At 37.3% G+C, this 12440-nt stretch overlaps 1 protein-coding gene across 1 annotated transcript in view; it reads left to right on the top strand.

Annotated features, from left to right (window-relative positions):
- Positions 1 to 12440, top strand: part of Man1a2 (mannosidase alpha class 1A member 2) — a 128856-nt gene that overhangs the window by 94585 nt on the left and 21831 nt on the right. Inside the window, exons 9-11 of the mRNA XM_036190083.1 lie at positions 239 to 354; positions 4480 to 4699; positions 11120 to 11292. Coding sequence (XP_036045976.1) covers positions 239 to 354; positions 4480 to 4699; positions 11120 to 11292 — 509 coding nt within the window. The remainder of the gene's footprint in view (positions 1 to 238; positions 355 to 4479; positions 4700 to 11119; positions 11293 to 12440) is intronic.

Raw genomic sequence — 12440 nt, 5'->3', positions numbered from 1 at the left:
TTTGCTTCTGCAAACTATGTAATTTAAGAAAATGCAGAGGAGACAAGATTTCCTAGAAATTGAGACATGCATAGGGAAGCCTAATGTACTTCTGCTTGACTGAGTAGATTATGTTGAAAGTAGGCATGCCACTATGATTATTAATCTGTTAAATGGTCTTTATTATTTAAAAATATTATTTTAACTGTCTTTATCTTCTCTTTCCCCTGTCCATATCCTCTTTTCCCTTTTGCTACAGATCACACATCAGTTGGTGGTCTGGGAGATAGCTTTTATGAGTACTTACTGAAAGCATGGCTGATGTCAGATAAAACAGACCATGAGGCAAGAAGGATGTATGATGATGCTGTTGAGGTGATTATTGTTTGAATATTTTCTTATATATTATAGTGTTGAGTATTAGATAGTGACTGGACAAATCAACCATTTTATTATAGACATCTAGGATAGATATGTAATATACATAAACATGTTCATTTGCCATAGTTTGTTAGTATTTTAATAGTTAAAGTCCTTACTTTAACTCTTATTTGTGACATTTTAAAGAAAATTGAGTTCAGTGAGTGTATATAAATAAAACATTGTTTTAATTACAGTTGGTTAATTTCTACAGAGATTGGTAAAACTATTGACTTCATCCTTATCCATAAACATTTCTTCTTTAAAGTGATGACTGAAGCGCACACGTTGAGTCTTTGAGTAAAGAACTGTGATGGTGCCCACATGTGTGATGCTTTCCCTGGGCCAGGCGCTGCTCTAGCCTTTTTACATAGACGATTCCATTTGGTTATTGTCACTTACACTTGGACACCTTAAGACACAATGGCAGTGGGCAAGTAGCTTAGTGGAGGTCACAGAGCTTAGAGAGTCTGGAGCTGAGCCTGTCCTCTTCATAAATTGCTTTATATTGTTTGGTCTTAACTTGGAGTTAAGTCTAAAATGTCTAGGAAAAAATATAAAATAGAAAAATATTAATCATTGAATAAGTCACCGACTTTCTGACCTATTGTAAATCTGTATCTTCTTGATGATTTTAATATAGCACAATCCTTCTGATATAGTGATCTATTTTTAGCATTGTAGTTTTGTAAGTTTAAAAAATCAAACCAAAGATCTGTATTACATATTTTATATTCTTTCCTTTTTGGTAGCTGATTTACTACCATTGTTTTTAAAGTGCTCTGGTTTGGAAGTTAATGTGTGAGGCACAGTGCTTGGCTCACTAGTCGCTCACTGAACATTTAATGAGGGATTATGTTAACTAACAAATTGAATTAAAGTTTAATCAAGAATCTAAATTTAAACGTGATTTTAGAATCATAGTGATGTACTGAAAATAGCCCTTAGTTTTCCTAGCTTCTTAAAAAATAGAGAGTAATTTGTTTATCAATTTCTGTATCCAGCACAAATACCCAAAATATAATGTGTACTATAATACTTGAATGAATGTATTTTTTGGAAAATTGTGACATTTACCATGTATTAAATCATTTTTTCTTTATATTCTTAACCTAAAATATGTTTTTACCTTTCTTGTCAAAAGAAAAAAAATTTTATGTTTTTATATATTATATATGTATATATCTTATATTTTTTATAAAATAAAAATATTTTTAATTATCACTTTCAAAATAGTTTGTGTTTATATATATGCATACATATTGTGATAGGTGTAACTGTTTTGAAAATTAATCTTAAAACTTGAAAGTATTTTTCATTACATATATCATATACCTTATGTACACAACTTTATATACTTGTTTTCTCTATCCTGTTTTTATTGGTTTTTAAGTTTAGAATGGGTTCTTATTATTTTTTTAAATAATAATTGATCAAATTTCATTGCAAAATATCATCTCAGCTATACAATTTTTGCATTTTGTTATCTTCAGCAAATACTCCTGTTAAGAGACAGTAGTTTGAATTGTAAAATAACATTGAGTTCATATAAGAAATAGGATCGGCTGAGTGTTTTAAGATTTTATTGTAATTTATATGTCACTTTGGAGATATTCTGTTTAAAATTCTTCTATTCCCACCCTGCTCTCCTCTTCACTACAGATTCCTATAATCCTGGTTTCTTCATCTTAGTATTGTTGTAGGTTTTAGATCAAATTTACATTCAGTCTCTTTATTTTTTAAGCTAGTGTATGAAATATACATTTTAAAGGCCCTTTGGCAGCCAGGCAACTATGGTAATACTAGTGAAGATGTGTAAAAGTAATATTATAATTATCCCTAACTGCCATTCAAGAGCTGGCATTTTATGTAAGACATTGTATTCTTTAGAGAGAAGAGTGCAGAAAAGTGGATCTCAGGCACCCCAAAGGTAGTTAAGGATGTAAAGCCCTGTCTTCACTCACCCTTTCTTTAGTCCTAGTAAGTTCATGAGCTTGTTTAGCTGTCTTGCAGCATAGTAAGATTTGTGTTGTAAAGGCCAGAGATGACAAAAACAATGTAAACATTATGCAAAAAGTTAAAACCCCAGTACTCAGGAGGAGGCAGAGGTAGGCAGATGTCTGTGAGTTTGAGTCCAGCCTGTGCTTCATAGTAAGACTATGTCTCAAAACTAAACAAATAGAAAACAAAACAAAAAATTATAGCCAATTCTTTAGGCAGTTATTGTGTGTGTTGAAGCCATGTTAATATCACTTACCTGTAAGGATGAGAAACTTAGCCTTTCTATTCAAAAGACTAATCTTTTAAATGTATACATATTTGAGAGTATCATGGTTAAAAAAATAACAAAAATCTTACAGTCTGATGGTCATCCCAGTCATCTGGTTATCAGCCGATTACCATTGCCTTCTAGATCTAATTATCTAAGAGCACCGTCACTTACAAAATTATTTATTGAGTGCATGGCGCATTATACCAGGCTGTCTAGAACATAAGATGATGAAGGCACAACCCTCAGTTCTGTAGAGCACACATTGTCATTGCAGAAAGAAGAAGGTGTATGTTTCCAGAGCTGGATATTATTGAACATGTCAGAAACAACTCATTATCAAAATGTGAAGTAGTTCTTGAAGAAGTACATACCTTATTTCAGAAAGAAAAGCATGGCCCTTCTCAGCAGTTTAAGGACACAATCCAGAGGAGCAAAGCTCATAAAAACAAAACAAAACAGACAAACAAACAAACAAAACCTCATTATTAAAATGAAATGTGATTGTTATGCTCTACTTTTTCTTATTTTTAAATTTAGTGTAAAATATTACCTTTGCTATCCCCTTTAGTAAAACTGATGTTCCAGGAGAGTAGCCTGTTTCTGATGTCATCTCCTTTTATCGATGACAAAACATCCAAAACAAATTGCCTTGCTTTGAGAAACCAGTTTATGAAGAAACTAAGGGATGTATATATCAAGTTTCAACTAGTTTTGAAAGCCTTATTATGTGTAAAGTATATTATGCTTTTTAAAATTAATTTGCTAAGTGGCATAGTTACATGAAAAATTAAGAACAATTTTAACTACTTACTCAAACCTTATTTTATCTTTGGGGGCGGGGAGATGGGGAGTTTGAGACAAGGTTTCTCAGTGTAACAGCCCTGGCTGTCCTGGAACTAGCTCTGTAGACCAGGCTGGCCCTGAACCCAGAGAGATCCACCTGCCTCTGCCTCTCAAGTACTGGGATTAAAGGCGAGCACCACAACTGCCCAGGCACCTTATTTTATCGTATTGAATCTTCTGTTCCGTTTTTCTTGTTTGGAATAGAAAATGAAATGGCAGAACCTTTTGGATTATAACTTATTAAGGTGATCTCAGTCAGTTAATTGTTACGGCTCTCATTTAGCTCAAGGAGATGAGCTGTATGGTAACATCATGCAGAAAAGCACTCAAAGGCCGTGTCTCTCCTCTTCTGTTTTGCTTATAGTAGTGATTAGGATGTTAGTTCCAGGCTATATATACACTTTGATAACTCATTAAAATTTTACTTACCAATTAGGTTTCCAGTTTTTGAAAGCGACTACTTTATAAAGTATCATAATGCCAAGGTTTTTCTGACAGCCAAAAGTCCAGACATTGTTCAGATACTCAGAGTTTGTGCTCTAGTTTCATTTCTGTTGGGTGACATTGCCCTCCCAAAAAATAACATGGGGAGGAAAAGATTTAGGGATGTGTAATCCTTTGTTACATCCTTTATTGTGTCAGGGTAGGAACCTAAAGCACCACTCCTACCGCCAAGAGCGGAGAGGGCCCTTCCTCCCTGGCGCCAGTGTGCTTCTGCTCAGCCAGCTCCCTTCTCTCTTACACAGTCCAGGGCCAGCCCCTGAAAGGGTGCTGCCGTGTTGGGAATGGGGCCTTCCCACTTCATTTGACAACCCAGACATCCCCATAGACTAGATGTGGCCTCAGACCAACCTGGGTAACTCCTTGTTAAGACTATCCCTTTGGTGATTCTAGGCTGTGTCAAGTTGACAGCTAAAACTAGGCAGAACAGTGTGTGTGTAAAATTGTTTATCTTTTTCTTGAAGGCTATAGAAAAACATCTTATTAAGAAATCCCGAGGAGGCCTTGTCTTCATTGGAGAATGGAAGAACGGACACTTGGAAAGGAAGATGGGGCATTTGGCCTGCTTTGCTGGGGGAATGTTTGCACTTGGAGCAGATGGTTCCAGGAAGGACAAAGCGGGTCACTATTTAGAACTAGGGGCGGAAATTGCACGAACGTGTCATGAGTCATATGACAGAACTGGTAAGAACGTTAGTAAGGCTAATGACTTAGTCTAAAATGTCCTCAGTTGAACGTGTTTCCAGAAATTAGGAGGAAAGTGTATATTTGTACTGTTCACTTCAGAATACTGCACACTAAAATAGCAGATCATTTTTCTCATCTTTTATTTTAATTCTAGAAATAGGTTTCCAATACCATTTTTAAAACTTCTGAACTCTGGGGGGATTTTCTTTCCTTCTCTAATATTTAGAAAACAATTGTTGTAAACACAAAAGGTAGAATATTTGTATGGAGTAATGTCACTTAGTTTTTAATAAAAATCCAAAATTGTGAGTTTATATCACTGTGCCTATACTCTTGAGAAAATAAAAGGAACCAAAAGAAAATAGTCATTACCTCCAAAGTACAGTTGTTATCTGGCTATCAGACAGATTGTGTTTTACTTAATTCACCAGTAAGTTTTGTATGTTTGCTTAAGAAAATCCTCTGGCATTGCCTTGGGAAAATATATAATATTTTCTGATTCTCTGTGTTTTAGAAAAGGTCAAGATGGTTTTTATTGTTGACAAAAATTACATGCATTTACAGATGGCCGGTCAACATCTAGAGAAGGGCTCCCTGCGGTGCAGTAATGAAAGGGGGCTGCACTGGCTTAGACCCGCAGTTCAGTTTGGTTTTACAGTCATGTTTTTCTGTGTGAAATAATTAATGACCTGGAATCCTACAAACTTCTAATTTCTATTTGTGGTTTCAGAAGTTGAATTGTTGCTTTTCTATAGTAACTTGAATTTCTGTTTCAGAGGTAATTTGTCATTAAGTACCGTGACACAAATATAATTGGCTTAAAATTTGTCCTCGTTCATAAATCTATTGTTATGTTTATATAGTAAGGAACTGAGCTTAAGGTGAAATTGACCCTTCAGTTCTATCATTGTCCAAACTTGTGGTTTTACTTATTTAAAAATGTAGCTCAAAAGAATATTAACATGTGTTATTTCAGTGTGGTTGAATGTTGGTATTAAGACAAGGTTAGTGATCTGATTGACAAACAAAATTATCACAGTGATAATGTCAAGTATGAATTATACACTGAAAATATAGTTAACAGCTGAGTAAAATTCCATTGTGCATTTATGCTACATTTTTATTTTCCTTTCAGCTGTTGGTAGATACTTAGGCTAATTCATTTCCTTAGGATTGTGAGGAGGACATCAATGAACACGGATGTATATATCCTATAGTACAATGTAGAGTCCTTTTGGTATAACAGGAGGAGTATAGGGGCTCATACAGTAGTTCTGCTTTTAGTGTTTTGAGGAAACACCTGTTAGTTAGTGGTTAGTGGTTAGTTTTAATTACTAGTTTGATAAAATCTAGAATCACCGGAAGAGACAGTCTTAATGAAGACTTGTCTAGATTAGGTTTGCCTATAGGCATGTCTTTGGAAGATTGTCTTGCTATGCCATGACTTATTCTAAAAGTGGGCAGCACCCGTCCCTGGGTTTGAATCCTGGATTGTATAAAAGGAGAAAGCAAGCTGGACACAAGCATACATGCATTGATTGGTTATATTCCAGTTCTGACTGGTGTTAGCATCCTTGAATCACTCGAAAAGACCACCATGCAGTCAGCAAGAGTGTTTATTTCTCGAGAGAGAAAAAAAAAAATTTCCAGCACTCAAGGGTCTACCATTCATACAGGGTCATCATTCATGGTGACCCTGGGAGAAGAGCATAAGTTCCTTTTAAGCATAGCAAAGAAGATTTTAGGGAGGGGAGGCTAGTCTAGGGGTTGATTGGTGGGTTTAAACAAAAGTTTACGGCTTGTTTTGGATTGGTTGGTAGCTCTAGTGGTTAGGGACTTTGTAGCAGCAGGGTGGGAGAAGCTATCTTTAGCTATCATTAGCTAACAGAAGGCTGTGGAGTGTTTGCTGATTGGTTACCCTGGGCTGTGGTTTTTCCAAGTACGGCCTGTCCAGTTCTAGTAATCTGAAAACTGAGGCCTGGTTTCTGACAGGCCATTAGGAGCCTGTAATGGCATTTGTTTGGCTCTCTCAACTGCATGTAATATGACTAACTGCTTTAGGTTCCTGCTGCCTTGACTTCCCCACTGTGATGAACTGTGACATGGAATTCTGAGCTCTAAGACCTTTCCTAAATTGTATTCATTAGGGTGTTTGATCACAGTAACAGGAAATGAAACAAAGACACCTCCATACTGATTTCCATAGTGGCTCTGCTAATTTAGATTCCCACCAGCCGTATTAAGGGATTAAGGGTTCCACTTCTCCGAATCCTCGTTATTTCCTTCCTTTCTTCCTCCCTCCCTTCCTCCCTTCCTCCCTCCCTCCCTCCCTCCCTCCCTCCTTCCCACTTTGTATATTTTTGAGGTTGACATTTAATTACATTTCTCTCTTCCTTTTCCTCCCTCCAGACCCTCTTATATCCTTCCCAGCTCCTTCAAATTCATGGCTTCTTTTTTTTTTAATCAGTTGTTAATTCATACACATATGTATATTATACATATATATTCCTAAATATAACTTGTTCAGTCAATATAATGTTACTTGTTTTCAGGGCTGACTGGCACTGGACAACCAGTAGATGTACTATTCCCTGAGGAAGGTCAACTCTCCTGCTCCCAGCTTTCCTCGGTTGTCTGTAGTTCTTTGTGTAGTTGAGGCCTCATAGGCTTTTCCCCATCCACTTGGGCATGTCTGTCGGTGTCAAACTGGCTGAGCTCTCATTTGGGCAGTCAGGTTTACAAGACTTTACAGGTGTAGCTTCTGACATTAGTAGGAGACACAGTCTCACTGCAAACTCCCTGATCCTCTCGCCCTTACAGACTTCTGCCCCCTGGTTTTCAGTGTTCCCTGAGCCTCAGGTGTGGGAATGTTTTGTAGATGTATCCATTGGGACTGGGCTCCATGACTCTGCCTTTTGATTGGCTGTGATTTTCTGTAGTGGTCTCTGTTTATAGCAAAGAGGAGTTTCCTTGATGAGGGCTGAAGACTACACTTACCTGTGGGTCTAATGTAGTTAGAGTTTTCCTGTCTGGCCCAGTCAGGACAAATCTCTCTCACCCGCCAGTCCCACAGTCGCTCAGATCCAACCAAGTAAGCACACAGAAACTTATATTGCTTATAAACTGTATGGCCATGGCAGGCTGCTTGTTATCTACTTCTTCTATCTTAAATTAACCCATTTCTGTAAATCTGTACTTTGCCACATGGCGTGTGGCTTACCAGTGTCTTTACATGTTGCTTCTCATGGCGGCAGCTGGCTGTGTCTCTCCCCAGAGACTTCTACTTCCCAGAATTCTCTTCTCTCTTGTCCCGCCTATGCTTCCTGCCTGGCCACTGGCCAATCAGAACTTTATTTACACAGAGCGATATCCACAGCAGTCTAAAGACAAATGCTTATAGATTGTTGTTAGGGATTATACTGGTTTAGTAAATTGTTTAGTGGTTGTAGATTTTCCTGCAGTAACTATGATTTCAATAGCACCAAGTGGTTAACCATGTTACCAGCACCAGGAGACAGCTGGGGAACAGGTGGTGTTGAGGGGTGGGTCACACTGTCCTTGTGCCACTTGTGGCCTGGATGTGGGAAGGAGGCTACTGAGAGTGGGAAAGTACAAGGTGGGGGATGCAAAAGTAGGGGTAGGGAGGAAAGTGTGGGAGAGAAACAACAAAAACAAATTTTGTTTGAGATGCCATAATGTGTAGCTGGAAGATTTCCCGTGTCCCGGCATGCTAGCAGTCAGGACAAATCTCTCCCACTCGAGTCCCCCAAGTAAACACACAGAGGCTTACATTAATTATAACTGCATGGCCGTGGCTCAAGCTTTTAGCTAGCTAGCTCATTTACTTAAATTAGCCTATAACTATTAATCTATGTATCGCCACATGTTCCATGGTTTTACCTGCTTCCCATTACATGTTGCTCCTTGGGCAGCTCACTGGTGTCTCTCCGCCTTCTTCCTGTCTCTCTCTTTGAATTTCCTGCCTACTTCTAAGCTGTTTTGACATAAGCCTAACGGCTTTATTTATCAGCCAGTTAGAGCAACACATATTCACAGTGTACAGAAAGACATTCCCCCATCAATAATGGAATCCATTTTTTTATGAGCTAATAAAAAATATAAAAAGTGAAACTAGTATTACTGAGACATTGAGAACTAGCATAGATATTTGCTGATGGGCAGTTGGGCTTTTGTCATGAAGATTATGATCATAAATGATAGATCTGAAACACAAAATTTAGAGTAGCAAATATACTAAAAATAAGGCATGTCCTAGTTCTAGAACTACTTATTCCATTAAACAGGGAGCACCTTATATGCTGGGTACTATGCTAGATATGTGCAGGTTAAATGAGACACTCATGGAATTCCAGGGGACTTCCAAGAACCCCTTGTATTCCTGGATTCTTGTGTCAGTTTTATGTAGCAAGTAGAACCTGTGACCCTCTTTGTCATGGTACCCCCAAAAGCTTACTGTTTGATTGGTGCCTTGTACTTTCATATCTTTCTCTGATTTTAATTGTCTTTATTCTCAACTTAGAAGCTTGGATTAGAAAGTACAGCCCTAGTTTTCCGATATTCTCAGCTGATTATTCTATACTCTGCTGCATTTTCTTATGACTCATAAGTTTTTGGCCACCATATTTTAAAAATTACATCTCTTCCTAGTAATTATTTATGCTAATTCCTAATGTATTCATTGCCTTGGGAGTTGGTTTCACTTTGATTCTTTGTTGGAATTAGGATTAAAATTAATCCAAAATTGAATCATCTTAATGTATTTCACCATGTGGTGAACACAGCCAGTTATAATATTTAGCTGGGTTATGGGAAGCACTACTGAACCTGTCCATGAGATGAGCACTGCCTTAGCAGTAGTTTAAGCATGATATACACATGGGACACTTATATTGATGGTTGATTGGTACATTGTTTCAGTTTATTCTAAACATGATTTGGTAGGCTTACCCTTTTTCATTCATAACGCTTTACAGGAAAAATCTATTCTTGTTCTTGTATGTTTGTGTGAAGTTATACATGACCACTAATCAAAATAATTTTCAGTGAGAAGCTCACAATGTTAATTCCTTATAGCAATTTCTATTCTAGTTCTGATGTTTTATCATTATAATGATGGAAGTTATTAGCTAATGTAATCTTAAGGTTAACCTTTAAAATCTTCATCTGGGTTTGGGGATTTAGCTCAGTGATAGAGCGTTTGCCTAGCAAGTGCAAGGCCCTGGGTTCGATTCTCAGCTCTGAAAAAAAAAAAATCTACAACTGATCACCTCTTAGTACTAACAAATTTAAAGTTAGCCTACAAAATAACAGCTTTCATTATGGTGTTTTTACATTTTTGTTTCAGTCAGTTCTCCCCACATATTCTCTTCTGCCTCTACTAGTCTCCTTCCCTAGGTATTTCCTGGTTATTACCCTCCCTGTTAGAGCCACATAAATACACATGCATCTTTATCTGTATGTCTGTCTATTAGCTATATCTGTACAGAAACAGATAGAAATTCAAAGCTGGTATCTGCACATCACAGAGAATATGTGTGGTATTTATCTTTCTGAGTCTGGGATTCCTCACTGATACAGTAATTTTCAGATCCATCTATTTTCCTGAGAATTTCATTTTTCTTTAGAGGAAAGAAAAAACACACAAGAAACTAAACCAATTAACCTGGTTACTTTCATACTTTCATCTCAGTGCTTATGATGTTGGACTTAAAAAAAAAACAACTTTTGTTTGTTTAGTCTTGACAGCCTCATTATATAACAAGGATGGCCTTGAATTCAGAGTCTGTGCCGTATAGTACCAGAAGGTGCTAGCAAGAATAGTCAGACAAGAGAAAGAATAATAATACTTAATGAATGGATTTAACCAAAGAGAGAAAGATTGTATGCTGAAAATTACAAAATATTGATGAAAATAATTTGAGACACAAATAGAGGAACAGTTAGTATCTGTGTTCATAGCGTGCATGCTATAGTTACCTTTGCGTTTGTTCCCAGGGTACTACTTAGCTCTTGATAGAGTCAGATTTAGCCCCATATTGATATATTGCTGTATGTTGTTCTGAGAGATACTTCATGCCAGAGCAGTAGAAATATTTGTAATTCTGTTAGAAGGAAAACAAATGTGGTTCTTTTGAAGCAACTCATTTTGTAAAACAGTAACAATAAAAATAACTAAAGTTACTTTAGGGCGGGGTTGTAGTTCAGCCTAGTATATGGGAGGTTCTGGGTCTTTAACATCAAACAAATAAATAAAAATTAAAACAATCAGAAGCAAATAAAAAAAAGATAAACGATTACTTCATACTTCTTCCTGTAGAGACAACAGTAAGTATTCCTTAAAACATACATGTTGTTTATGTAGCTTTTTTTTTTTTTTTTTTTTTTGACATGTTACAGCATTAAAACTAGGTCCTGAATCATTCAAGTTTGATGGTGCAGTGGAAGCCGTGGCTGTGCGGCAAGCTGAAAAGTATTACATCCTCCGTCCAGAAGTAATTGAAACCTATTGGTATCTATGGCGATTCACTCACGACCCAAGATACAGGCAGTGGGGCTGGGAAGCAGCACTGGTAAATACACGGATTTCTCCTTTTGTCTAAGCTGATTGGGCAGGGCTGCCTCGTACCATGTATCCTCATCACAGTTACTTGATTTCAAGAACCGTACATTTTCATTTCTCTGGAGAAGAAACTATTCTCAATTTGTTTCTTTAGCAGTACAAACAAGCCTTAGACTCCTATTTGCTCTCTGTTAGTACTTACATAAGAATATACATTCACTATTCTAGTAAATAACTGTAGGGAGTTATTTAAAAGGCAGGCTCTCAATATTGTTACAAAATAAGCAGTATTATTTTTTATTATGTCTTTTTAATGTTTAACCACCAAAGAAAAGAAGCATTATCATATTAACCCAGATTCATAGCCTGGGCAGATGATTCTTGTTCATTTTACCTTGTGTTCTAATAATTCATGTGTGGATCAGTAAACTGTTTTTAAAAATAGATTAAAAGACAAAATGTGGTATGCACACATACAAGCAGACTGTGTGTGTGTGTGTGTGTGTGTGTGTGTGCGTGTGCGTGTGCGTGTGCGTGTGCGTGTGTGTGTGTGTGTATTCAGAAGCAGGGATTTAGTACAGTTGTAAAGGAAGCAGTCCGTCTACTCTTAAATAGTCGACATGCACACTAAGTATGGTGATGGGCGCTTATAATCCTAACCTTCAGGAGGTTAAGCTGCCAAGTGAGCCTGGAGCCTGCCTGGGCTTAAACTGTTCTGATATGGTGACAAGATAGTCTTTAAAAACAAACAAAAACATGTATTTATTATTTGTGTATACCTCATGAGTGTTCATACCTGTGGAGGCCAGAAGAGGTTGTTAGATCCTCTGGTACTGGAATTACAGGTGTTTCTGAGCCCTCTGGTATGTGTGCTGGGAACCAAACCCAGGCCCTGTGCAAGAGCAGCAAATGCTTTGACCTGCTGAGCCATCAAGGCAGCCTGAGGATCTGTTCTTCACATGATCACTAGGATTAATAGGCCATTTATATTGCTAGATAAAAGCGCCAGGCCTCAGGTAGAAGGCTTTACAACCCAACAACAACAAATAGAGAGCTCTAAAAAGAACTTGGAATCAGGTGATGGTGGTGCATATGGAAGGCAGAGGCAGGCAGATCTCTGCGAGTTCGATGCCAGTCTGACAGTCCTGGAACTCACTT

This window comes from Onychomys torridus, chromosome 6 (assembly GCF_903995425.1).
Source record: "Onychomys torridus chromosome 6, mOncTor1.1, whole genome shotgun sequence".
Taxonomy (NCBI): Eukaryota; Metazoa; Chordata; class Mammalia; order Rodentia; family Cricetidae; genus Onychomys; species Onychomys torridus.
The sequence above is the reverse complement of the archived record's forward strand: the minus strand, read 5'-3'. Positions and strand labels throughout refer to the sequence as shown.